The sequence below is a fragment of the Panthera leo genome, chromosome B4, assembly GCF_018350215.1.
Source record: "Panthera leo isolate Ple1 chromosome B4, P.leo_Ple1_pat1.1, whole genome shotgun sequence".
Lineage (NCBI taxonomy): Eukaryota > Metazoa > Chordata > Mammalia > Carnivora > Felidae > Panthera > Panthera leo.
The window spans coordinates 133936730-133963899 of record NC_056685.1 but is presented as its reverse complement, the minus strand read 5'-3'; the positions used below and the strand labels follow the sequence as shown (position 1 = coordinate 133963899).

Below are 27170 nucleotides of genomic sequence, written 5' to 3'. Positions count from 1 at the left end.
GGAAGAGCTTGGGCTCAGGAACCACCTGGTCTGGGTCAGAATCTCGCTCTGATACTTAGTAGCTATGAGATCTTGCGCAAGTCACATAGGACTTGGCTGAGCCTCAGTGCGTCCTCCTCTGTAAAACGATGCACTTCCTGGGTGGTGTGAGGCTAAGATGACGGGAGACCACGAGGGATGGCGTCCCTGGCTTAGGCTCAGAGAACTGGCTGAGATTCCTCCTTCCTCTGCTTTCTCTGCAGCCCACATGGCACCAGCTAGAGTCAGCCTGGAACCCGGGCCGAAAAGGATGCCCCCTACCCAGCTTGGAGACACTTGCAGCCTCAGAGCCGGTGGCTCACGAGAAGAGGCCCTCGCCCCACCATGTCCGGGCATCAGCCTGTGAGGCTGGGAGGGTTTGCTGAAGTAAGAAGCTGATGAGAGCACAGGAAGGGCTGGCTGGGGGCCAGGGGCTGGGGGCACCCACCTTCTAACCTGTTTCTGACTTCCTTTGCTGTTCACCCCTACCTCTGGCTGGCAGCTTTCCCGGATTAGCAGCTGACGTCAGGAGCTGCCAGCGGGGCTGGCCTGGCATAGCCTTGGGAGATGTACCAGGGCTGTCTGGTAGTTGGGTACAGTTAAGGAAGGGGGTGTGTGTCCAGCTTTGGAAGTTTGTCCTCCGGTGAGGTGGGAGGGAGAAATGCATGGTGTTAGGCACTCACACATCCTCTGTGTAGCACGTTCACCTTGTGCAGATAGAGAAATCACCTGGGGAGGTGGAATAACTCACTGCAGGCCACACAGCTGGTCTGAGCCTGGCTGCATCCCACACTGACCAGCTGCTAGGCCTGGTCCGTGTCGCACCTTCTATACCATTGCTACGGTGGCGTCAGCACTTCCCAGGTGCCTGTGAAGCTGGTGTCCCACTCTACAGATAAAAAAAAACAGAAGCCCAGTGCTTGTCAGCCTGTCAGCATGCAGAGCCCACTTTGGATCCTCTGCCCCCCTCTCTCTGCCTTTCCCCCACTTGTGCTCTCTCAGAAAGAAAAAAAAAAGAAAAAAAGAAAAAGAAGGCAAACAAAACAAAACAACAGAAGCCCAGACAGGGGCAGTGACTCACCCAAGATCACACCCTGAATTGGTGATGGAGGCAAGGTTTGAGCCCAGGACTAACTCCAAAGTCTGTGTTCTTACCTGCCACGTGCTCGGCAGAGATCTTGTAGCTTTGCCATAATTTGAGCCCGAATCCCCTATGCTCCCAAGGCTGCACAAACCTCTGCTTTGGGTGGGAGCATCCGTATGAGAGCACAGAGTAGTGGGTTAGGGCAGGTCACCTTCAGGGAGAAACAGATTTCAGGGAAGGACCCTATAGGCCCGGTTTAGTCACATGTTTACTCGTTGACCAATGAACTGTGTCCAGGGCTGGGTCAGTAACCATGTAGCAGCCCTCTGAAGACCCCGAGGTGGCTCAGGCGGTGGGGAAAGGCCAACACAATGCCTTTGCCTGAGGATTCTGCCGCTGGGCCCGAGCTTCGGTTTAAGTTACATCTGCTTTCCCAGGCTTCTTGGTGTCCCATTCCCAACCTCAATGACAAGAGGGTGGGAGCGTCAAGGTTCCATTCACCTTGGGTCTTCCCCTAACTGGTCTCTTTGTGCCTCACCCCTCTAGACAGCAGGACGGCCGTGTCTGCCCAGGAAACAGGCATACGGACAGAGGTCAGAAGCCACCCACAGGACTCAGCTGTGCCCAACTTGTGAGTCTTAAGGGCAAGTCACATCCATTCACCCTTCTGGTCTCAGCTTAAATGCTGCCTGCAGACAGGTCTTCCCTGACCCCTTCCAGTAGGACTGGTCTCTCTCGTAGTTCCCAGTCTTTACAGCCACATCACTTAGTACAATCCATCATTCCCTATTTTCGTCTGTGGAATGTTTGTCTTTCCTAGCAGACTGTGAGGGCAGGAGGCGGAGCTGACACAGAATAGACACTTAATAGATATTTGTTGGATGAAGTTTCTCTAAATTTTGGCTTCCCCTTCTGTACAATGGGCTGAACATTCCTCCCACCCCCAGTGAAGTTCAGACAAGATAGTATCTCAAAACACCAAGCCCTGGCTGAGGCTATAGAAGTTACTAGAAGTGGGGCACCTGGGTGGCTCAGTTGGTTGAGTGTCCAACTTCAGCTCAGGTCATGATCTCACAGTTCATGAGTTCGAGCCCCACGTCGGGCTCTGTGCTGATAGCTCAGAGCCTGGAGCCTGCTTTGGATTCTGTGTCTCCCTCTCTCTCTGCCCCTCCCCTGGCTCACACTCTGTCTCTCTCAAAAATAAATAAACATTTAAAAAAATGTTTAAAAGAAGATACTTGAAGATACTCAAGATATTGGGAGCTGGCATGAGCAGGAGGCTGGGCTGTAAGGCCTTTGTAAGCTGTGCGGAGGCAGGAAGACCCACGGGTGCAGTTGGTTAAAAGACAGGATATATGGTACTGCCCTGACCCCAGGGCCAACAACAGTCTGCCTCCCTTTACTGTTCAGGGAATTTGAACTTGAAAATTTGAAACCCACTCTGGGTTTGAATTTCAGCTCCACTGCTATTATTTGGGGCATATCACTTTGCTTTTCTATTTGTAAAATGGCCATTTTTAAAAGTCCACCTTGCCGTCTCCAAACTAAATGCAGACTTTTCCCCCTCAGAAACAAAACAGGGCTGGTTCCTGGTCCCTCAAGACACAGCGACCCTCAGCACTTCTACCATGCAGCACGGGGAGGCAGAGGGCAGAACAGTCTTGGTTTTAAACAGGCAGCTGCAGGCCTCCTGGGGGAAGCAGGCGCCACCGGCTCTGCGCACAGAGGGGGCCGAGGGAGAAGGGCGAGGACAGGGCGGAGATGCAGGAGGAGGATGGGAAATTGCAGCAGGCTCTGAGTCGGATGGTGCACCCTATCCTGTCCCCACCCCCGATGAAGGCCCCCAGGGACCCCAGGCCAGCCCTGAGCAGGGGATGTGGACCTGGGGACACCAATGCTGAGCAAATCAGTAGTGACAACAAGGGTCCCAAGTGGCTGCACCCTTGTGTTTACTTTTTCTTTCTTTTCTAAGTATACTTCACACCCAGCACGGAGCACAGTGCTCAGTGACCCTGACCCTAGGATCATGACCTGAGTTGAGATCACAAGTCGGACACTTAACCAACTGAGCCACCCAGATGCCCCTATAAACTTACCTTTTAATTGTGATGGTCTGATGGCCACAGACAGAATATTCAGCAAGAGGAGAAAAGGAAACCCCCCAGAATCCCACCATCAGGACCCAACTCTCAGTCTGTGTGCTTTTTTCCTTTTTACCGAGCTGCCGCCCACTGCTCCCTGAGCAGTCTTCCTGAGCAGTTCCCTGTCTTTCTAGTATGTGTACGGCACTTTTACTTGTTCAAACTGCTTCTCATCTGGTATTTGTCGTTCCTCAATGAACTGTGAGGTAAGCAGGCAGAATTGCTCCCATCTGACAGATGAGGAAACTGAGGCACAGCGTGGTTGGGTGACCTGGCCGAGAGTACCCAGCTGGTGACACATGGGTGCCTGGACGTCCCTCAGGTTCCTAGGCTGAAATGCACCCAGAGGAAACATGGGAAGGGAGGAGGACAGAAGAGACAGCCCCACAATTCTCATCTCAAAATATTTAATTTTGTTTGGAAAAGGATACATTCCCGGCTTCCCTCCCTGCCACATCACTCCGGCCCACCAGCACTGACACATTCGCACGCACACACGCACATAAGGCCAATGGGCTACAGTCTGCTTCTGCCCTCTCCAACTGGGAAGAAGGGGTTTTCTCCTTGCCTCCTTCCCCCACCAAAGGTAAAGGGGCGAGGGGCCCGCTGGAATGCCAGCTCCCAGGGGAGGGTGCAGAGCCCCACACACTCTGTCACATGCACTTAGAAAAATAAAACCAAGTGGTGTTCTGGCATCCCCAACACCATATGATAGCAATATCCACCTGGAAGTCATCTTTGCCATTTTCTAGAAAAATTTATTGCACTTAATTAACAGATGTCAAAGGAGCTCTGGGGTGGGGCTCTGCCACGAAAACCAGGGGTTCTTGGCCCTTTGTGTCACCTGGAGCAGAGCCCCCAGGGGCCCGGATGGAGAGCTGCCCGGCACGAAGGGGCTCTCCCCCCTGCCGGTTCCCAGGCCTGCTACCCCGCCTCAGGCTAGAGGACTGTATGAGCTGCCTGCCTGGGGCCACAGCAGCCCCCTTCACAGGGCAACGCTTACCCAGAGTTCAGGGTCACTGCCAAGTGCCCTCCCCAACCTCAGGACCCACACGGGCAAACCTCTTCCTTTGGCCAAGGGTACGAGTTACCCAGGTCCTCCACAAGGTGCTAGCCATCATGAAAGCTCTCTCTCTAAATATATATATCTATCTATCTATATATATATATTTCTATATCTAGATATACATTTATCATATGTATATTCTTTCAACATTCTAGCTCATTCTTGGTTTGTCTGTTCTGAGGTTGCAATGAGGCTGCCATGAAGCTGAAGACAGGGAGCTTAGGAAGGCATGCGCTCCCCAAGCTATCATAGACCCATGGAAAGCCGTTTAGCTGGCTTCCCTAGCCTCCAGTGCTTCTTAAAAGACGTCAAAGGTCTGAGCACAGGAGCCTCACTCTTTGGCTGTCAGCCCCAAGACGGAAAGGGTCCAGGAGAGAGTCAAGGAGACTCTCAATTCCTGACGGGATACTGAGCAGGCGGCAGGCCTCTCCTGCTCCAAGCACCCGATTTTTAGGCCTGGGAAGGATACATGCTTTACCTGAGCACTCCTCTTCCTCAAAATGTCAACCTCTGTGGACCTCCCCTTCTTGTCCCTGCCAGGCTCCCAACTCAAAGGAGCTCTTCTAAAAGAGGTCAGCAGCCACACTCTTTCCAAGTAAGCACTTTGGGAAGGAACCAGACACCCACTGCCTGGCGGGGAAGAAAGGGAGGGCAATGAACAGGCAGAAGGTGAGACAAAGAGGAGAGACACCAGGCCATCATTCCACCCGCTGGGGTCGGAACATGGACACCATCCGGAGATTAAATGTCCATCCTTAAAAATACAAAACAAAACAAAACAAACACGAGCCATATACTTTCTGGCCAAAGAAAATGAAGAGCTTTTAAGCTGGAGGCTCTTCTACCAATTACAAAGTGAGAACTGCCCTCTTGGTGGGTAGCCAGACCAGAGAGAGAGTGCCCGGGCGGGCGAGCTGCCCGGGGCAGGACACGGACATGCCGGATGCAACGGCCCTGTTGTGGTTACAATACAGTGAAAGTGAACACGGTTTTTATAGAACCACAAAGTAAAAATCAAGAGGGAGGGGGCGGCCTCCCTTGGCCTCGGGGACCCTTGTCAAGTACCCTGGAAGGGCAGGTGTGCAGGTCCCCAGAGGGCCGTGGCATTCTCCTGGGGTGTGGCCCATGGCCAGTGCATGGTTTCCCCCAGTCTTAACATCTGTTATGAAAAGTCTTTTAGGGTCAGGGCCTAGACTCGGGAGCCACCACTTTAAATAAAGCCAGTGGTTAAGCACGACAAAGTGCGCCTCTCACCTCTGACCCCTCTTTACCACAGGCTGCCCGCCCTGAGCAAATAAATACACCCATCTCCAGGTACCCCTGCTGACCACAGTGAGCAGAGGGTTCCACGGCTTTCCTCAATCTTCCAGGTACAGAAAAAGGACGACTTGGGTCCGCCGACACAAGAGAAAGGAGCAGCTGTGAGGTAGCAGAGCCACAGCTGCGAAGACCCCTCCCCTCCACACCACAGCCAGGCCTGTGTGGGCGGCCCGTGTCTCCTGGGATGCAGACAGAAGGGACCCTAGCCCAACTGCACGGCCCAAGAGGCTGCTATTCTGTGTAAGAGCTGAGCTGTGCTCCTGGTGATCCCTCACCAGGTCCTGCTGGCTGACACTCCGGGCAGCTAGCACGGGGGAGGGGTCCTGAAGCAAGAACTGGGAAGCCCTCTTCTGTTTTTAGGGAAAGTGGACTCTGGCCTGGCCCATACTGGAGAGCAGAGCAAGAAAAAACAGGAACTTCTTGAGAAACATGCCCCAGCTCTCCGCCCACAGTGTAAGGGGCTATGGAGGCCGGTTTTCTAAACACCATGCGGAAGGTGCATCCTGGCTCCAGGAAGTTAAGCTTCCTAGGCGAGGGGGGTTTTCCTTTTAAATCCAAGATCTGAGCGTGATCACTGGGTGAAAAGAAACAGCAGGCCCAGAGGCCCAGTGTAGTGGGACAAAGAAGTTTCAGGTGGCCTCCATGAGTGACCGACCTGGAGAAGAGGAAATGAGAAGGCCTCCCTCTGCACTGTGGTCAAGACTCGAAGACCAGCCGCCCAGGGAGTCCCTCCTCCAAAGCAGATGGCAAGTGGAGAGAGACCATCACCAGGGCCTCCTCCCTGGCTTCCAGGCCTCAGAGCCACAGGACAAAAGGGGTGTGGGAGCTAAGAATAGCTGGGTGCACTTGTGCTGCAGGCCCCAGACCCACACCCCATCCCGTTGTGCAGAGACCCTGCTCCTGTGGCCTGGCACCCATGTGGACACTATGGAGGAGCTGCTGTGTCTTTCTACCTCTGAGGGGGATGGGAACGGATGCTTCTCTCAACGACTTTCTGGGGAGGGTGAGGTGGATGACAGACACACCCCACCTGGAAATGCGCCCCGCTACCTGAGAAGACATCGGGCGACAAGGGTCACGACTCATTCTGTGGAGAAAGGCTCGATGGCCTAGGCCGGAGACTGAGGGAGAGTCAGGGAAGCCTGAGCGCCCTGTGAAAGGAGATCTGTACCCCAGAGGTCCCCTTCCGATTCAACTGGGACGTCCAAGAACAGAAACTAAGGCTGATTCACCCGTCTACGTAGATTCTCTCGCATCCCCACTGGTGAGGAGGCTGGCCCCCCAGAGAAGTCGCCACGTGCACTGGCCGTGTGATAATGAAGCTTGAACGTGAACGCTCCTGGAGCAGGTGTGCCACCATTCGACCGTGACGAGTCATAAGTCTCCACGCGTGTGAGGGGTTTCAGGGAGCCCCCAGGCAGAGGTCTGAGGTGCAGGCAGTGCTGCCCAAGCAGGGGCACGGGTTACAAGGGCCCGTACTTGGTCTCATACTTGGACACGATGGTCTTGCACTTGCCCACTTCCTTGCGCAGCTCAGCCACCTCCGTCCGCAGCGCTGTGTTCTCCTTCTCCAGGAAGGCTGCCCGGATGGTGATCTGGTTCTCCTTCAGGCGCCGGGCATCCCGGGACCGTTTGGCTGCTACATTGTTCTTCTTGCGTCTCGTCCAGTACTTTTCATCCTGTGGGAAAGTGTTCTCTGTGGGTCTCTCCTCTTTCCCCAGGAGGGAACCCAACCTTTCCCCTCCTGCCGCACCCCACACTCCATGCTCCTCATAAAACACACCTGGTGCGGCCAGACGAAAGCTGGGACCCCAGGGAAGGAGTTGCACGTGTCAAGGACATGGAGGGGCCCTAACCTTTCCCCAGGAGGGTGGAATAACAAACAGAAGTCCTTGGGTAGGATATGTGGTGGAGGGAAGGGGGTTCACTGGTAGCCTGCTCTGTGCTACTTCAACGTAAGGCACTGGCTGTATGTGCACTTGCCTTGCACATTTTGGTTATGGCTAAGGGCCTGCATCCCTGCATCTGGTCCCCTGAGTTTAAATCTTGGCTCTGCCTCTTATCAGTGCTGGAACTGTTTGAGTTCCTTAACCTCTCAATGTCTCCTGTCCTTCATCTTTACAATGGGGGATAAGAACAGTAACTACCTCACTGAGTTGTTTGAGGATTAAATGAGTTAACATGTACAAGGTGCTTACAATAGTCCCTGGCTTATAGTAAGGTTTACATAACATAGAAGGTAAACATATACAAATGTTTACCATTTTCATTGTCATTATTATTAAAGCCTCAGAAACCTGAGAGGCAGGTATGGTTATTCCCATTTTACAGATGGAACTCTGAGACTCAGTTAGGCTTAGGTGGCAAAGTAGAGTTTGAACCTAGGTCTGCCTGATTCCAAACCTTGGATGAAATACGTTCCTTTGAGTTTTTCATAAAAAAGGATGGAAAGACTACAAAATCCTCCTCTCTCCCCCCCTCTCTGAGTTCCTACAAAAGCATCAGCTTGAAAGCTGCTTGCTCCTCCCTGGGGATGGCAACATACAACTATCTTTTGTCCTTCAAAGCAAGGGCTCGTTCAACCCCCGTTCCTGTGGCCTGGTGAGCTCTTGCCCGAAGGCTGGGCTAAAGCCAGGGAAGTGGGAACATCAACACAGTGGTGGCCGGTAAGAAAAGACAGAAGGTACAGGGAGTCGCACTGGGCCAAATGCTACCTGACTCCCTTTCTTTCTACCAACTGCTGCAGGATATGACTCTATGCTCTGAACTCATGCCTTTCTAAATAGTATCTGCGAGGAGAGAGGGTCCTCCACATCAAATCAAATGGGAAGAAACACAGCCCCTGGGCTCCTGAACCAACACTGTACCTTCATTTATAACAAATATCAGGTTACCTTCTGCTCATCGGGGACAAAGACCTTCTTGGCCTTTTTGATCATGGGCTGGGGCTTCAGGTCCTCCTCTGCAAACTTGTGCTTCCGAGGGTTGAAGAGCTCCCCACCGGGGACACTGGAGAGGACCAGGTCAGCTGGGTCAGGATTGAAGTTCACATCCACCTCTACACAGTTGGGGTCAATGGGACTGGGTGTCTCCCTCTCCTTTTCCAGGGAGGATTCTGAAAGACACAGAGGCAGGGGTTCCCAAAGCAGCCCGCTGGACAGAAAGACTCACTCACGTCACACACCCAGACACCTGCCTGAATCTCAAGGTTGCACCAGCCACTGCCACTTGGAGTGAAGAAAAACCACAGCAGCATCAACCCCCAAGCCAGACTGGCATAAGTGATTCAATTCAACAACACAAATATGGAAAGAATTCTTTCCTTTAGGAACAAAATGCTCAAAAGGAAACAGAGGTTCTCAAAAAAGACAGGATTTTCCGATTGTGTTTTTCCCCCCAGAAATGTTAAGCAAAACATTAAATCATTATACCCCCTTTACTTCCTGTGGTTTCAAGTTCTCAAATAATGAGAAACAGCTGAATTTCTCTGTGAAATACTATGAGCTAAGGACACAGACTGAACAATGAAATGGCTTCCATTTTTGAGTCCCTTGAGACATATCAGTCACTGTGCTCATTTAGTCTTTGGACAACTCTGAAAGGGAGACAGGTGTTAACCTTATCTTACAGATGAAGAAACTGAGGTTCAGAGAAACAACCTGGTTTTCCCAGGGTCACACAGAGGGTAGGTGACCCAACTACAATTTGGGTCCAGGTCTAGCTGACTCTGAATCCTGTTCTCTGCCCTTTCTGGCTACCATTTTAGAGTGGACATTGGATTAAAGGCACTTTCAGAATTCAAAAGTTGTGTATTATTAGAAATAAGTTATATACAAAAAAACTGTATCTTTGGCTTGCTCATTCAGTGCTACTGATAGGAATACACAAAATATTCAGTCAGTAGGTATTTGTTAAATATCTACCATATGCCAGGTACCGTCCTTGCAAAGACAAACCAGTGAACAAAACAAGTAAAAATCCTTGCCTTCGTGGAATGTTATTCTAGCGGGGGAAGGCTGACATTACACAAGATAAATTAAAAATATCTATAAAAGTGTTGGATGCCATGTGGCTATTTGGGAGGAGAACATTTCAGAAAGAATGAACATCAAGTGTACCAGGATGTGCGCAGGCAAGCACTGGTATGTTCAAGAAACAGAAGGGAAGCCAATGTGGCTGAAGCAAAAGGGTGAGAGGACAGACTGACACGATTGGTCCAAAACATAAAATATAGGGCTTTTAATCCCAATAAAGCAGTGGTTTTCAACAGGGACGATTCTGTCCACATAAAAGAAGGGGGGGGGGGTGTTCTACTGGCATCCAGTGGGTAGAAGCCAAGGATGCTGCTAAACATCTATAATGCACAGGACAGTCCCTCCCCCTCCCCCTCCCCCAACAACAACAAAAATTATCTGGTCCAAATGTCAATAGTGCCAGTGATTCTGACTTTTGTCCTGAGATGGGAGAAGCCACTGGAGGGTTCTGAGTGGAGGTGTGACATGATAGGTTTTCACCAGATCATGTACGTAAACTCACTGGATCCTATTAGAGGAAGTTAATTACAAAGAATTGTAATCAGGAGAGTGAAATGACCAGGGACCAATGTGGTAACTATGGGAATAGCGCAGCCCTCAAATTCTACACCTGTAAAACAAAGAGCCAAGGTGCCAAAGACTAACAACTAGAACTCCCACTCCCTGCTGGGAGGAGCAGACATGGCTACAACCACTTTGAACACTATTTGGAGGGATCTACAAAAGCTGAAAGTATACATATCTGATGACCCAGCCATACCACTCCTGGGTAAATGCCCCACAGAGATGCACAGATGTATTTACCAAAAGACACACACATAAATGTTCACGGCAGTGCCACGCATAACCTAAAACTAGGAACACCTCCAATGTCCATCAGCCTCAAAATGGATAAGCTGTGGTGTGATCATACGACGGGAATATCATCCAAGCAACGAAAATGAACAAACTGCCATAGGCACGATTCTCACAAATCTGAGAAAAGCAGCGAGACAGAGCACACATACCACTGATGTCTTTTAACAGAAGGAACTGAAAAATTAGAAGAGGAAATGCTACTTTCATTTCTACCACGTGTACAATTCTTCAATATCAATCTTACTTTACCTGTATTGTGGTTTTCTTCTGCCACAGAGCTATTCCATAAGCATGTTTCGTAAATATATTTTGTTAGTGTAAAGAGATTCTGGGGCACCTGGGTGACTTAGTTGGTCAAGTGTCAGACTCTTGATTTTGGCTCAGGTCATGATCTCATGGTTTGTGAGTTTGATTCCCATGCTGGATGCCATGCTGACAGCATGGAGCCTATTTGGGATCCTCTCTCTCAAAAAATAATAGATAAAATTAAAAAAAAACCAAAACTCTGAGGTGTCTGGGTGGCTCAGTCGGTAAAGCATCCGACTCCTGATTTCGAATCAGGTCACGATCTCACGGTTGGTGAGTTTGAGCCCTGCCTTGGGCTACGTGCTGACAGCGCGGAGCCTACTTGGGATTCTCTTTCTCCCTCTCTCTTCCCCTCCCCTGCTCATGCTCTCTCTCAAAATAAATAAAACTTAAAAAAAAAAAAAAAAAAGATTTTGATGCCCACATAATTTGTATGTGTATTATCAAGCTAGCTATAAGCACCTATAAATGCCAGAATATAAACATAATTGACTTATAATAGGTAAAAACAAACGTAACATATAATATACACATATATTCAATTAATGTACAATTCCATGTATGATATACACAATTCCATGCATCTTTGGTGATGGAAATAAGGACAGTGATTATCTCTGGGTAGTAATGACTGAATGGGGCCACAAGACATTTCCTGGATACCAACAGTGCTCTATAACCTGATCTGTGTGGTAATTACGTGGGTGGGTTGGCTTCGTGAAGATCCACCGAGCTGTGATATGGGCACTTCTGTATGCCGTATTTCGTTAAGAAGGATAACTTAAAAACAAAACAAAGGCGAATGCTTCGCTACCTAGATTGCCTACGGTATAAAATGTGGGCTCATTTACAGATCTGCCCCCTCCCCACCCACGGACCCAGCCTTCCAGGATAACCTGAGGAGCACAAAATGAGCTGCCTTCAAGCAAGAATTCAGCTGCAATCAGCTGAAGCCTCTAGATCTAATTTTACAGGAGAAAAACAAGGGGCAGAGGAACATGTTAAATGGCACTACGGGGATACAGTCAGAGAAATCTAGCACGTGTAAAACTCTACAGGACCAATGATTGACTTTCTTCAACAAATAAATTGCAAAGAAAAAAAGGAGAGGGGACCCTGTAGATTACAGAAGATTAGAGACATAACTAAATGAAATGTGTGGGTCTTGTTTGGATCCTGATTCAGACAAACTGCAAAACAGTAACATTTATGAGACAACTTTTTGGAAATTTGAATGCTGATGGATTTATGGTCAATTTTATATGGAAAACGGGTATTTTTGTTACGTTTTTTGAAAGAACCCTTACATTTTACATACATATTGAAATATTTACAGGTGAAATGATATAGTATCTAGGATCTGACTTTAAATCATCAGGTGAGAGAATGGAAGAGGCTATAGAAAACAAGACTGATTATGAGTTAAGAATTATGAAAGCCAAATGATGGTTACATGAAGGTTCATTATAGTAGTCTCTTTTGTATTTGAAAATTTTTCCGTGATAAAAAGTAAAAAAATAAAGTAAATAAATATAGAGCATGAGACTTCCTTGGGTGTGGGTCCCCTGGGTTCCATACTGGCTCCTGGGATCCTTCCCGGGATCCACTGGTCTGTATGCCTTTGTAGGGCTCCCTGGGGCAGGGACCATGTCTCTTGTGAAGGGTTCATGTCCAAGCATCATGAAAACCAACCAACCAAGCAACCCACCAACCCACCCATCCCCAGAGGTAAAACAGAAAAAGGACAAGAGGATAAAGGAGGAGTCCTGAAGGTGATGTCTGTCCTGGCAGCAGGAATGCCTTCCTTGTGCCAGTGCCTAAGCAGTACGTGGCTATGGAGTCAGGCATCCTGGCTTTAAGTATTTGCCTCCACTGCCTGCCAACTGTGTGACCTTGGGCAAGTTAGTTAACTTCTTGGTTTCCTCACCTAAAATCACAGGTTTTAGAGTATCAATCTCTTAAGGTTCTTGTGAGGATTATGTGTTAATGCCTGGTACAGAGTAAGTGGTAAATAAATGTTAGCTGATGTTGTTGTTGTTGATCTCGTTGGTGTTCTTGTTGTTGCTGTTATTACCAGTGTTACAACTACTACTATTATTACTCCTGCCCGAGCTTCCCAATAAGCTGTGGCCAAGTGCACGCAGAGGTAAAGAGCAGTGCTGAGGAGATGCAGGATGGGGTCTCTGTCTTGTAAGGCTCAGACTGGAAGGGCTCACTCCACTGTCCTAACCATCTGCAGCACACCAACCAACAGAAAGGCAGCAACTGCGCTGAGGAACTTCTATTTTTATCCCCAGCCTTAGCGGACTGCGCTGAAGGGTGGGGAGCAGAGGATTTCTCCACACGGCAAGCCCCCTAGGACCTGCTCCGAGAGAAAGGCCTCCCTGGGTGTGTGGACTCGAGCAGCCCTCAGTGGGAACTGGGCTTCTTGGGCTGGGACAGGTGGCCAGGCACCAACCTGTGCTGGACGCGGTTTCAGAAGGCTGAAAGACAGCAGTGGAGGAGGACGGTGGGGATGCTGTGGAAGAGCTGGCTGACTCCTTCCCTTCTAGCTCGGCCACGGGCAGCAGCAGGTTCTGGGCCAGGTGGGTGGGGCTGGCGGGGATGCCGTTCTCCAGCAGGAACTCATCCAGGTCCATGTACTCCAGGTGGAAAGACTCGCCATCGTACGGAATGGTCTTGTCCCAGATGGGCGGCATGAGGGAGGCTGAGACGGCCATGGTGCTGGCTGCTGCAGCCTCATCTTCCTCCAGCTTTTCCTTCCCTTTTTCTTTATCTGCAGACACAGAATCTGTGATGAGACACCACACAAGAGGGTAACTCAATCCCAGGAGGCAAGCAGTGGGCCTCCCTGGGCTGACTCATCTCTCTCAGAGCCCTGATCCATCCCATCAATTTCAAGAGCCCCCTCTGCCTTCTAGTTATAACCTGTTGTTTGACCCAGGCCCACTGGCCTCCTTTAGAGATGGCTGCATGACCTCACCCATGCTTGGGCTTGCCAGAATGTTCACAAGTTCCAGGGCCTGATGTGGCCCCAGGTTTAATTCAGAATAGGCTGTGGGACTGGCATCTGCAGGGGACAGGTTTCAGGGAAAAAAAATGGAGTTTCTGGTATCTTAGTGATATTTTAGGAAAGGATATTTTAGGATTCTTCAGGCCAAGAACTTTTGTGTTCTCCTGTCCTGTCCCCTCCAGCTATTCTTCTCCACAGCAACCCAGAATAGGGCTTGAATCCCAGCTCTGCCACCCACTTGCTATGATGTGTGATTTTAGCCATGTTACTGAACCTCTCCTGGCCTCAGTGGACTCCACTGTAAGGATAAAGCAGACTCTTTGGTGAAGACTAGAGGTAACTTTTTTTTTTTTTTAAGGTTTTGGGTTTTTAAGTAGTCTCTCCACCTAATGTAGGGCTTGAACTTACAACCCCAAGATCAAGAGTTGCATGCTCCATCGACTGAGACAGCCAGGCGCCCCTAGAGATATGTGTCCTGTAGGGCTCCCGGCACACAGCAGGCATCTGCTGTTACTGTGAGCTCATTGAGGGCAAGAACTATGTCTGACTCGTTTCTAGACCTCAAGGGCCACTACAGGAGCAAGCGGAGGGAAAATGAGCATACTGAATGAAAAATGCTGGGTTTGCGAACTGCCTGCCTCCCTTTAGGTTTATTGGATAGAGAGAGCCTGGAGCTGTCTTTTCAGGACCTTTTTCAGAGCAACCGTTTCAAGAGACCTCTATCCCTGAATAAGCAGAGAAGACTGAAGGCAGGTTTTCTGGGAAGAAGGAGAGGCTGGAGCTGAAGAAGAAAAGCTTGTTTCCATTCAAAACAAAGCTAATCAATTAGTGGAGACCGGATCCCACCTAATTGTCTCAGCCCAAAAGTTATGCACGTAGATATCCAAGAAAGGGCAAATTAAGAAAAAAAGATGAAAGAAATGTGACAAGGTTAGAAGGAAATCAAAGTGACAGGGAGGCTAATCAGGGAAGTAGGAGATAAAATCATGACAAGTTCATAATGGGCTTTCAAATTGAGGGAGACAACTTTGAACTCTGGATTCTGAAGTGAAAAAGAGAAATCAAACATGATTATGTTGGAAATAAAGCAGTCATGCATGGACTCCTAGGCCACAGTCAGTCAAAAAGCAGCCTGTTGGTCCAATAAAAATGGACACACCCAGTGTGTTAAAAAGGTGGAGGTTTTAACAAACCGAATTTGGTCATGGCTTCTAACTTGAATTGTTGCAACTGCCTTCTGTACCAAGCTTTGGTGGGCTGGGTGGGCCAGATGGCCTCCCTGTTCTCCTCCTCTGAAATCCTGACTCTACATTCTGTTCAGAAGTAACTGTGACCAGTGCTGGGGGGGATCATGGGGATCAAAGGAGGTAGGAAAAGGAAAGAGGTAGAAAAACAGCTATACTGAAGGACAAGTAACAATAAATTCAAGGTTTTACCTGGCCTAAGCAATTAAGAATAGATACCTTTTTCAGGTTTTACTTTTTAAGTTTATTTATTTTTAAATTTATTGTTAAGTAAGCTCTGTGCCCAACGTGAGGCTTGAACTCAGGACCCCACTATCAAGAGTTGTATGCTCCACTGACTGAGCCAGCCAGGAGCCCCAAGAATATTTTTAATCAGTGTTTTTATAAGATGGACTTTTAATTATAAGAGATGATAAAGAACTAGGCCCATCACTCAGGACACAGGGATTGACATCACTGATTGCCAGTGATACAGTAAAAAGCACCAGGCCAGACTGCGAGCTGTAAGGCCTAGCTAGGTGACCTTGAGGAAGCATCCTCACTTCTGAGCCTCAGCTTTCCTCATCTGGGAAGTGGGGATAATACCTTATAGAACTAGTATGGAAGACTAAGTAAGATTATGTCAAAGTGCTTTGTAAGCACTATACAAATGTAAGGCAGAATTATTGTTATGGATGATTGTTACTTGGCAATCTTGAATAAGAACCTGAGAGATGTGTACACCTGTTCCAGCAGCCTGTCTCATCCTCACATCCGGGATAATGCAGTGCCTTCAAAACAAAGAAAAGGGTCTGTGCATATGAGGTTCCAAAGCAGGAGGGGGGAGCCTGGCCTTACCTGATGTGCTGAATCTATTTATAACCCAACAATGACAGCCATAGAGATGGGAGCCTCAGAACACACCCAGAAAAACAAGAGAAATGGCATTTTTAAGAAGAAAATAAACTCAAGACAGGTCATTCACAGAGGGCTTATTTTCCTTCCCAAATCCTTGAACTACACTGATGGTTCTTAGAAATGCAAAGATCTCCGACAGAAAGCAGACCTCAGTGCCCCTAAAACCTCACAATAGGTGGCACTCCTTCTGTGCCTTGAACCTCATGTTCTCAGGCCAAAAAACAGGGCCAAACCTGCTTTCCACACAGGCCCCAGGGACCTTTGTGGCCTAGGAAACCAGAAGCAGCCCAGCCCTGCTATAGTGGCCCCGAAGTCTAGACTCAGCCCCAAACAACCAGGTGAAGGGCCACAGTGGCCTCATTCTGACCCTCGTCCCTCTACCTGCCTCCTGCCTGGCCCCATTCTCCCCCTGGGAGAGCGCCTCGCATCCCCTCTCCTGACACCCCTCCCCCACCTCAGCAGCAGAAAATCTCCCGTGTGTCCCTAGTAGCCGGGGATAGGCACACGCAGGGACGAAGTAAGGTCCTGCTCCCAGGATCGGGGAAGTCCATAGACAAAGACAATTGGCGCTTCTCAAACTTTAGTGGACTTTGGAATCACAGAGGTGGGGTGCTCCTTCAAATGCAGATTCCTGTCCCAACAGCCACAGATTGGGTGGGCGATGGGTGGGGCCCCGGAACCAGCATTGTAAACTAGCATCCCAACTGATTCTGGTGCAGACATCCTCAGGGACGCCCTGGAGCGTCCTTTAAGTGGCTGCTACGACCCCCATCAGCCTTCTCAGTAACCCTTCCACGTCGCGCGCCGTGAAGCTGCCCGAATGAACCTCCTCACCGTGACCCCCACCCCACCCTCTCCCTCCTGCCCCTTCCCCGCCAACCCCCATCTGCCCTAGCCTCTCTCGACTCACCCCGACCTTCTCTTCCCAACCCCCTTGCCTCGCCCTGCAGGCCCCTCCGCAGGACAGCTAGGACCTGACCTCCGACCTCCCGGTCCCGCCCTCACAGGGCCCCGCCCCTGCGGAAACCCCGCCCCCAGGCGCGCGCGGACCCCCTCCCCTCACCGAGGCGCGCCTCTCGCGGGGGGTTCTCCATCAGCTTCTTCAGGACCAGTGGGAAGGAGCCCGGCAGGCCCCTTTCTCCAGTGGTGCGCCCCGGTCCCGGGCCCGGCCCCGCCTGCGGCTCCACAGGCGGCTTCTTTCCACCGCCCGCGTCCGACATCGTGCCCCGCGCTCTGCTCGCGCGCCTCGCCTCCCCCGCCCGCCCCCCGAGATGGGCCGGAGCCGTGCGACCCGCCGCAGCTGCCGACACGGGCAGCTACTGCGCAGGCGCCCAGCGGCACCCCCACCTCCCTCCATCCCTACCCCGCCTGCAGACTGGCTCTGGCACATTAATTATTCATGAGGCCAGGCCAGCATCCCCGGATCGCAGCTTTGGATTGGTCCACCCTGTGAGGAGGGCAGGCGCAGCCTTCTGGGCCGTGATTGGTTAGGCCGCCGGGGTAAGCGAGGCACGTGTGGGGCCAGGTGAGGAGTAACGCCGGAGGCCCCGCCCCGTCCGCCCGTGTCACCTGATTGGCGCCTGCCGGAGTCGGTGTCACGGGCCCTCTTCCGCCGCAGCCCCTTACCCTCTACCAGTGGTTTCACCATCGCCTCCCTCTTCATAACCCCCGCTCTCCTCCCAGACCACCGTAACCGTTTCCCCTTCACTCTCATCGCAATCTCGCCACCTTCCCGACGCGCCACTGAAGAGAGGCTGGGCTGGGAGTGGCCTGGCCGGCCGAGGGAGCCTATCAACTCGCCCGCTCGGGCCGCGCGGCCGTCCCCCCGCGGGTCACGTGGAGCCGCAGCCCTAGTCTAGTGGGGGAGGGGAAAGAAGAGGAAGGCACCGAGCAGCCAATGGAGGGCGGGGGCGGGGTCCGGGGCGTTGCACGAGGCGCAGCACGTGCGGGGCTGCGGCCCGGAGGGGAGGGCCGGGCCTTTTTGTTCCGGGGACTCTGCCCAGGGTCGTGGGATAAGAACGCAAAACCAGCGCGGTGGCACCGCTCCTCCCCCGCGACCCAGAGGTTGGCTGAGGGCAGGGCCGCAGACGGCGACCTGCCCTGCCCGTACGGTTGGCCAGAGCTAGCTTGGCCGCTGCTGGGGGGGTTGGGGCGGGGGAGGTGTCAGGTTCCCCGCTGATCCGGGTTTCTGGTGCGGGTGTGGCGGCCAGATAAACACTAGCGTGGAGGGAGCATTCTTGAGGCCCGCGGGTGGAGAGAAAGGGCCGGCCCCGAGCCGAGCCGGGGCCCGGGTACACGCTTCCGCCCTCCCACTTACTAGCTTATGACCTTGGGAAAGTCTCGTGGCTTCACTCAGAGCCTGTTTCCTTATCCATACAATTCAGGGGTTGGGCTAATCTGTAAAATCCTATACAGCTCTGAAATTCTGTTCCTCTGCAGGACCTTTCCTTCCTTTTCCTGGGGAAAAGCGAAGCAAAACAATATTCTTTTGCACAGGGTACCGATTACACGCTTTGTGGGAGAACCTCCTTTTTTTTCCCCCTTAAAAAGACACAAAAACTCCCCGGGACTTCTTCCGGAAACACGTACAAATGTAATATGTGAGAGGGTCCACAAAGTGTGGAGACGGTAGAGGAAGCTGCTCCTATACAGCGCCCAGGAACTTTGTATCTCATGAAAGCATAAATGATGCTCTGCTTTGCACCCAAACAGTACTACACTCTCCGTGTCTAAACTCCCAGAGCCGGGTAGGAGTGGGTGGGGAGGGGGCGCTTTAGCCCGTCTATCCCGTTTCTCACCAGTGAGCCTGGGCCTTCCAGTAGTCAGGCTGGGGAATGGCGGCTCGCAGTCCTTGGGGCTGGGTGTAGGTGCAACACTCAGCTAGCTGAAAGCTGTCAAGCTGATGCAATCAGAATTTTGCTGGGAGTTGAGGAGGAAAGAAGTTGGGCCCCTGAGCAGGCCTGGAAAGCAGGAGGTTTGAAGGGCCTCTGGGGGATGGTTGGGACAGGGTGATGGAATTTGACTCCAAATTCAAGTTCTGACTGCCATGCTCATTAGAGTTCGGTCACTTTCTGGCTCATACCTCCAGCCAATGGCTTCACCTCGCCAGGCCTCCTTTCCTAATATATCAAATGGAGATAGGACAGGATCTACGTTGTGGGGTTTCCATAAGCCAATGCACTAGCACAACTGTAACCCTGCAACAAATGGTATTTTTCGTAATTTTACTAAAACTCTTGGGTACATCTCTACTGCTTGATGTATGCCCATGTGATTCTCTGTTTAGTAGAAATACCAAAATTGTGCACAGAAAACCTGTTGTATTGCAGACTTGTTCGTGAGAGTTCTGAGTGTGGCCGAGCAACGGAATCTTTAGGGGGCACCCAGCTGGCTCAGTTGGTGGAGCGTGGGACTCTTAATGTCAGGATTGTAAACTCCAGGTTGGGTGTATAGATTAGTTACAAATAAAATCCTTAAAAATAAGGATATCTTTAGGAGAAACTGACCTAGAGGTTTTTAGAAACACATTTCAAAGGGTAGCCCAAGGAAATAGACATGATTTTTTTTTCTTTTTAATGGCTACTTTGGGGCGCCTGGGTGGCTCAGTCGTTTAAGCAGCCGACTTCGGCCCAGGTCAGGATCTCACGATTCGGGAGTCTGAACCCTGCATTGGGCTCTCTGCTGTCAGCACAGAACCCGCTTCGGAGCCTCTGTCTCCCTCTCTCTCTGCCCTTCCCCTGCTTGCGCGCTCTTTCTCTCTCTCTCTCAAAAATAAATAAACAGTAAAAAAAAAAAAAAAATGTCTAGATTGACCATGGAGAGACTTGCTGCTTTAGAGTTAAATGTATATTTTCATGGCTAATATGACATCACTGAAGGGGAAAAAAATGTTTGGATTTGTGATCATTTAACAGTGGAAAGTTTTAACATTTGCTTATAACAAGGGTGGGGTGTAGTAAGAAGGAGTAAAGATTTAGATATCTTTGTAAGCTACAGTTATCCAGAGGGCATAATGCCAACTCCACTTACCACCCAGCCTGGAGCGACCAACCTAACAGGCCAACGACACTGGTGAGCGAGACAAGCAGGTTAGGGCTTTACAACTCAGTTTTGATTCCATTCTCTTTTCGTGTCCTGGCACTCCCTAGAAAGGGTTTTTTTTTTTCCTCCTGGATAACTGCAGGCTAAATGGTGTGTCACAAACACTGTGGGAACACTACAAACGTGTTCTCTCTCGTGCTTGCTTGTAAACTAGGAGGTTAGCTACATTGTGGACCGGCAGCTTCAACAGCACCTCCCTGGAGGTGGGACGGGAGCCATTCCATTGGGGCTTCCCTTCTCCAGCTGGCCGGTAGCCCCCCGTCTACCCCCGTCTCCTATCAGTAAAGTGGGAACAACATCGTGGCCTCACCCCTGCTCCTAGAGGAGGGATAGGTGTTGTGAGGAGTAATTAGCTGATTTCCACAGTGTCTGGGAGCCCTACGAAGAAGAAAATCTCCATAAAAAGAACATGTCATTACATGGCTAAGACTCTAAAGGTATGAAGCGGTACCTCAGTGTTCTTTAGTGACAGGGTTGGAATTCAGTGACGTCTCGAGGGAAGCGTGGTCCAGGGGGCGGCAGTGAATTTGTGGGCTTGAAGGCAGGCCTGGTTGGGTCTCCCCTCAGCCCGCTGACTAGCCACCTGGCCTTGGGCAAGTGGCTTCTCCTGCCTAAGTCTCGGTGATTTTTTCTCTTGGAAACAGATGGGTTTGCCTACGTCACAGAGCGGTTATGAGGATAATGTGTGACAAGCGCTCTCAGGTGCCCACCTGAACAGTGTATGGCATGGAGTGGGTGGGCCTCCACCCTTCCCCTTCATTCAGGTGCTGTTGGGTCAGGAGCAGAATTATTTTGGGGAGGCTGGGTTCTAGAGTCAAACTACAGCAGAGACGCGGATGTGAAATGACCGTTTTCCATAGCGAGGCTGGCTTTAAATTCTCCCTAGTGTTCCGGAAACCTGCTAACCAACCCCAGTTCAAAACTTAACTGAGCATATACAGAACAAGTACCTTTCATTAAGCCATTGTGTAGACTTGGAGTATTATTATTTAAGCTTGAAGTTCAGAGGAGCTAGAACTCCAGCAAGGGAGCCTTTGGCCAGATACCCCACGATGATCTATTTGGCCACATGCTCAGCATCTGGTAGGACAGACCTCATCTTCTGGCCTACTGAGATGTGACGTGAGCGTGGTGCGTGTGCGAGCAGGACAATGAGAAGGCTTCCCCAGAGCTCCAACAAAGCCCGGTTATCTGTGTGCTTTGCCAACACCCAACGCAGGGGGGCACAAAACTTGGTTCAAGGTAGTAGATAAATAGCTGTTGGCTGGCTTTGTTGGCAGTGCTGCTGGTAGGAAGGTTAACAAAATCTTTCAGAGCCAAGTCATATACATTTGGAATGTTATTAACGTTAAGGAACAGTCGTCGTGTTGATTCACAGTGGAACCCGGAATAACAAACAGGAGCCATCCTTGTGGCAAATCCCCCAGCGCGAGCCTGGCCAACGACCCACATACCTGTGGCTGCATAGTTCTGGGCTGTGGTGTGTACCTTGGTCTCAGCGTGTTCTAGGGGAGAAGTGGTGGGTGGAGGCTCTTCACTAACTCTTGCCCATCTCTTCAATGCGAGTTTCCTGTTTGGCTTGCATCTTGTCCACTCCCAGGGTTCGGATTACAGATGGAGAGCTGCCCTGAGAGGGCCATTTCCAGACAAGCCATCACCTCCATCCAGCCTGTGCCACGTCTCAACAGCCACCGCCCGACAGCCACGGTGTCTCCAGTGAAAGCTGTGTTGACGGCACAGTGGTAGGGTGTGGGCTCTAGAACCAGACCGTCTGGGTCCGGTTCCTGCTTTGACTACTTCTTGTGTGACCTTAGGCAAATTACTTAACCTCTCTGTGCCTGAATGTCAAAAGGAGACAATGCAGGCATGCTGCGGAGAACAGCACTTGGCACAGAGCAAGCGCTCCATTGAAGTTAACTCAGCGTAATCGCATTTCGGGTTGTTCTGGGAATACCTCATTCGTCCCCACTTGCCACTTCCCCAAGAAAAGTGGGGGTGGGCGGCGACCTTCAGGCAGGGCGGTAACAGCTTCACTCTTCTTTATGATTTTCAGGGCCCTGCAGGCTCTGCCCCCTGCGGGTCTCTCCAACCTAACCTCTTCCTTCTCTCCCCCATGCTCACCTTCGGCCACCATGGTGGCCTTTTACTCCCCAGACACGTGTCTTTCCTCCCCTAGGAAAGGGCTTTTGCAGGTGCTGTTCTCTCAGCCTGAAAGTTCTTGGGGTTGCTCACTCTTCCTCACTCTCCAGGCCTCAGCTCCAGTGTCACCCCCTTCCCTCGGGGAGGCTGGCCGCGACCCTCCCCTCCTGGCTGATGGTCTGCCTCTCCCCACTGGAATGCAAACGCAGGCGAGGGGGCAGTGTCTGCCTCATTCGCCCCTGTGCCACAAGCTAGCAAACGCTCAATAAGCAGTCAAGACATCTGATTGGATGATTGAAGAGACCCTGGGGAATCCCGTGGGAGGGGAGGAGCCTGGGAGCAGGCAGAGCTGGGTTGGAACTCCTGACAAGCATGCGGCCTTCCCTTTCCTGAGCGTTCCTCGTTGTGGAATGGACAATCATACCCCCTTGCAAAGCCACTTCACGCTTGGGGATGTGAAAGCTCACACTCGGGAAACAGCGCTTTTAAAATCAGGATTCATTCCCTTGGCAACCTAGCCTTGGGCCAAGCTCATAAAGATGCAGAGCCACCTGGAAGGGGCACTCCTGGACACTAACTGATAGTTTCTGGAACCGGATGAGGATGAGTTTATCACATTCCTCTGCCCGGTGATGGTGGGGAACATACAGAAAAGAAGGCTCTGGGTCCCTGTGGTAGGAGGGAAGAAGAGAGGCTGGCCCACACACCGGCCAGTGCACTTCCTCATTTAAAAGCGGCAGTGAAGATTAAAGGAGGTAACAAGCCCAGTGCAGAGAAGACCAGCTCCCCTCCTTTTCCCTGAAAGCAAACTTCCCGATTTCCCAGTTTTTCTCTGGTTCCGCCAGGCTGGGAGTGGAGGCAACCACATGGACTTTTACTGAGGCCAAACTCAGGACAGCCCAGGCTGCATTGAGCCTACCTCTTGGGCCGCTTAACTCAGTCCTCCAAGGGGAGGACGCCCAGGCCCTTCCTGTGCACCCCTGCCTTTGCCCTAGCAAGTCCCCCTAGGATCCAGCCTATTGTTCAGCCCTTTCTCTGGCCAGCACAGCTGGCACCGTTAGGTGCAGACGATGGCACCATGCCCTGGGAGCCTCAGCTCGTGTTTCCAAGGAAACAGCCCCGTGTGTGTGTGTGTGTGTGTGTGTGTGTGTGTGCTCCCACAAACTTGCAACATCCAGTTCTTTCAAGGAGAATATCCATGGGAAGGAGGGTGGAAAGCAGGGAATGAGGGTCAGATTACAAATGTGATGTTGGTGGAAGGAGCAGACTACCAGGCTCAGCTGCTCTTTGTCTTTCGCAGAGAAAACTGTGGCACTTCACAGTGGGCAAAGGCTTCCACATAGGACAACTCCTCTAATCCTGGCAACATACCTGGGAAGCAGGTGTTCTTTTTGCCCTTTTACAGACTAGGGGGGAGGGAGGGAAGGGGGGACATGTCCAGGCTCCCCTGCTGGGTGGCCCACAAGTAATTCTAGTCAAGGGGTGCCTGGGTGGCTCTGTCAGTTAAGCGGCCGACTTCCCCTCAGGTCATGATCTCACAGTTCATGAGTTTAAGCCCTGAGTCAGGCTCGGTGCTGACCACTCGGAGCCTGGAATCTGCTTCAGATTCTGCGTCTCTCTCTTTCTGCCCCTCCCCTGCTCATGCTCTCTCTCTCTCTCAAAAATAAATAAACATTAAAAAACAATTCTAGTCAAAAGCTCCCTGAGGCAGGTACCCTGTCTGCCCGGCTCAAAGCGAGGGACTTGTTCGACCTTGGGTGTGTTTTCATGCTACTTATCTCCCTGAAAAGGAGGCCCGAGGAACCAAAGGTGGTAGAAATATGGGGGGCCGGCCTCTGAGCGTAGCTGAGGCCCCGTGCGTTGAGGTAAGGATAGGGTGTAAAGACCTAAGTGTGGTTGAGGGAACCGGGGTCTTTCCAGAAGCTGGAGAAGAAAGTGAGAGATAGACTGTGCGGGAACAGAATTACCTCTTGGAAGAGGAGCCTCAGGAGAAAGAGCAGGAGCGGAAGCAAGAATAATCCTTAGGGATCGGGGACCAGAGACAGAGAAGAAACTGAGTCAGGGCTTAGGGTACAGACCCCCTCTTTGGCTGGCTATGGATTTGTCTGCCCTCAGGAAAGTCAGTCACCCTGGCGGCCAGAGTGAGGGTCCACCAGGTGGCCACTAGAACCTGAAGCCATGGGAGTCTCCAGCCTGGTTAGCTGTGCTGGAGAAAGTCTGCTCGACCAGGGACAGGAAAGAGGTGAAGGTCAGCGCAGGCTGGGGTGGGAGGCCCAGGGCAGCAAGAGGGAGAGGGGCCCCGAGGTTGGGTGCTAGGGAGCATCTTTATACTAGAACACGGCTGCAGGGAGAGGAGGGTCTCATGAGAGCACACCTGGGTTTTTTCACACCGTGCACGGCTTGCCTCTAAAATTCCCTCACGCTGGAGCAAGATATGCTCTGCATGTGACCTAAATGTGTGCCGAAGCGGTCACTGGGCTGGAGGAAGGGGGGGCGGTTTGTAAACAGGCCGCCGTCCCCCACGGAGAAACCACCCCTTTCACACCAAAGCAAAGGGTGAGCAATCCCGAGGACCGGCCGCGCTCTGGGGCGACTAGCCGACCCTTTTGTTCTCCCACTGAGCGCAGATGCCAGTGTCAGGGGACACAGGGGAAGAAAACTTATAAAGTACTCGCTGCATGACTGCTGGAGATTCTCATTCTGTGTGGCACGTGTATTCTTTTCACCAAGGAATATTGGTTTTCAGGTAGGTACATTCATTTTTATCAAAGATGAGGAGAGGGACATGATAGGAGGTGGCATGAGAATCTGGTCCATGACCCTTGGACCAACGCAGCCGTACCAGCCAAACTGATTTTCAGCCAGAACTCGCCAGTTCTTGGAAAAGCTCGGCCTGAGAACTTGGGCAAGCCCCCTCAGTGCCAGACCCCGATTTTGCCCATCCACAGAAAGCAATGGGGACTTTCCAGCGTTAGCTCTAGGGACCAGCTGGAAGCCAGCGGCCAGCAGCTGCTGTCATATTTCTAAAGCCTTGTCATCCTGGTCCTGAGTTGCCCCGAGAACCCTTCCCTGCCCAGCTGACAGCTGTCCCTGCAGGGCTGCTGGTCGCCCAGGTGCTCCCTGTGCGTGCACTGGGCCATCCGGGGACACCCTACCTTCCTTGGGTGCCTGGACCTACATCTAGCTTTTGCAAAGACTTCTAGCTTCATCCACCCACACGGCCCTTCAGAGATGTCAAGAAAAAGTCAGCTGCAGCTTTATCGCCCAGGCTGAGTTGAGGGTTTCCAGGGAAGATGGGCTTCTCCTGGTTAACAGCTGGGGGCCTGAGCCAACTCCTTCTATGATACCCACCTCTGGGGGTGGCCCCGACTGCCTCAGCGTTCAAAACCACCGGGGGTGGTCTGAGGGGCCTGGGCCCAGAGCTCTGTGAGAGAGCCCACAGGGACCGTGCCCTGACCTCTGGGAGCCACCTTCCCCGCCTTGGGCAGTGTCTCCTCACTCCCCAGTGGGGTGAGAAAGAGGGCAGGGGCTGTGGTTTCTGTCTTCAGGCTCCAGAGTTTGGGAATAGCTAAGAGTCCTTTGTAAGGAAGTCCTGTGGGGACAACCAGGGCTCTGGTGGTGAGACAGATCTTGCGCCAGCACAGCAGGATGAGGGAGAGCCTAAGAAAGGTCCCCTGAGGGGACACCCGGGGCTCCTAAGTCAGACACCGGCAGCAGAGGACTGCTGGGCTCCTTTAAAGGCACATGTGGATTTTGAGCACCGAGGACCTGGGTGTGAGCCCCGGACACCTTAGAAGAGATTTGGAGAGAGATGTATCAGGAGGGCGCACTCCGAGCACCCTGGCCCCCAAATCTAGCCGTGGGCTTCGGTGTCTCAGGCAGAACTCAGGAGACACCTGGCGCTGGCTGCTGGCGCTGCCCCTCGGTCCACGCCCTCTCTGCTGGCTCCCTGGCCCCGTGTTTGCCTGTGTATCCTAGGAACCGGGGCTGCGAGCCTGTGGTCCTGTTACATAACGGCTTCCATCCCATCCAGGGGTTCAGCCCTCCAGCGAGCGGGAGCTGAAGCAGGCGAAAGGAGGAAAGCCTCTTCTCCAGACACAGGAGGCTGCCCACATCTACAGTCTCTGCCAGCCCGCTGCCATCCCAACGTGCGGAGGAAAGGAACCAGATAAGCAGTCAGCATTCAGTGCATTCTCTGGGCAGGGCGCTCCGGTCCTGCCCTCGTCCCACGTGAGCACAGCACCTGTCAGCGGCCACACACTGGCCGTGGCTTCCCAAAGCTAGCAGGCCTCGGAGGCAGCCCCCGGGTTGCAGTGGCGCTCCCCCCCAACTGTGTCCCTCTCTGCACCCAGCCCTCCGCCTGCCCAGGAAGGGGCCAAGGGCAGACCCCCACCGAGGACCCTCCCTTGCCCGGAGACGCCTGTCCTGCCACTGGTGCCTGTGACTGCCCCCACCCCTCGGGCACATGGGCAGCCAGCCAACGCAGGCCACCTCTGTTCCTACCTGTCCTCTTCTCTGGCCAAGGCAGAGAGTGCTCCAGCAGGGACTTGAGGACCTCAGGCATGTCCATGGCAGGGGCCACTCCAATCCGGTCACAGCTCGACATGGCCCGGCAGGAGGTGCTTGCTCCGGGAGTTCAGAAGCAGCTAGAGAGACAGGAGCTGGCCCGGGAGCCGCAGGCTCTGGAGGCGGGCGGGGCGGGAGCCCGAGGCAGCCAATGGGCAGTAGGGGCCCCGGCCCACCCGTCCGCCCCCAGCTCGGCCACCCGCCAGCTCCGGCTGCAGCCAGGCCTTCCCTTCCCGCTGCCTGGCAGGGCGGGCCTGGCTCTGCGCCAGCCGCAGCACGTGGAGCCGCCGCGCCAATCCTCTGACAGAGAGCCCGGGCTGTTATCTAACTTTGCAAAGGGAAGTTCTCCCCCAGGCTGGGAGCCATAACCGGGGCCTGCCAGG

At 52.2% G+C, this 27170-nt stretch overlaps 1 protein-coding gene across 6 annotated transcripts; it reads right to left on the bottom strand.

Annotated features, from left to right (window-relative positions):
- Positions 1–6000: 6000 nt before the first annotated feature.
- Positions 6001–26855, bottom strand: TEF (TEF transcription factor, PAR bZIP family member). Of its 6 annotated transcripts, XM_042947946.1 has the most exons (5): positions 20534–20726; positions 18780–19100; positions 13286–13603; positions 8524–8744; positions 6001–7308 (listed from the first exon to the last, which is right to left on the bottom strand). In XM_042947946.1, the coding sequence occupies exons 3-5, from the start codon at positions 13545–13547 to the stop codon at positions 7093–7095; spliced, it is 699 nt and encodes a 232-aa protein (XP_042803880.1). In that variant the 5' UTR covers positions 13548–13603; positions 18780–19100; positions 20534–20726; the 3' UTR covers positions 6001–7092. The 6 variants fall into 6 exon arrangements, with proteins under 6 accessions (XP_042803880.1, XP_042803878.1, XP_042803879.1 ...); XM_042947944.1 differs by lacking the exons at positions 18780–19100; positions 20534–20726 and adding an exon at positions 26725–26855; XM_042947945.1 differs by lacking the exon at positions 18780–19100.
- Positions 26856–27170: the final 315 nt, after the last annotated feature.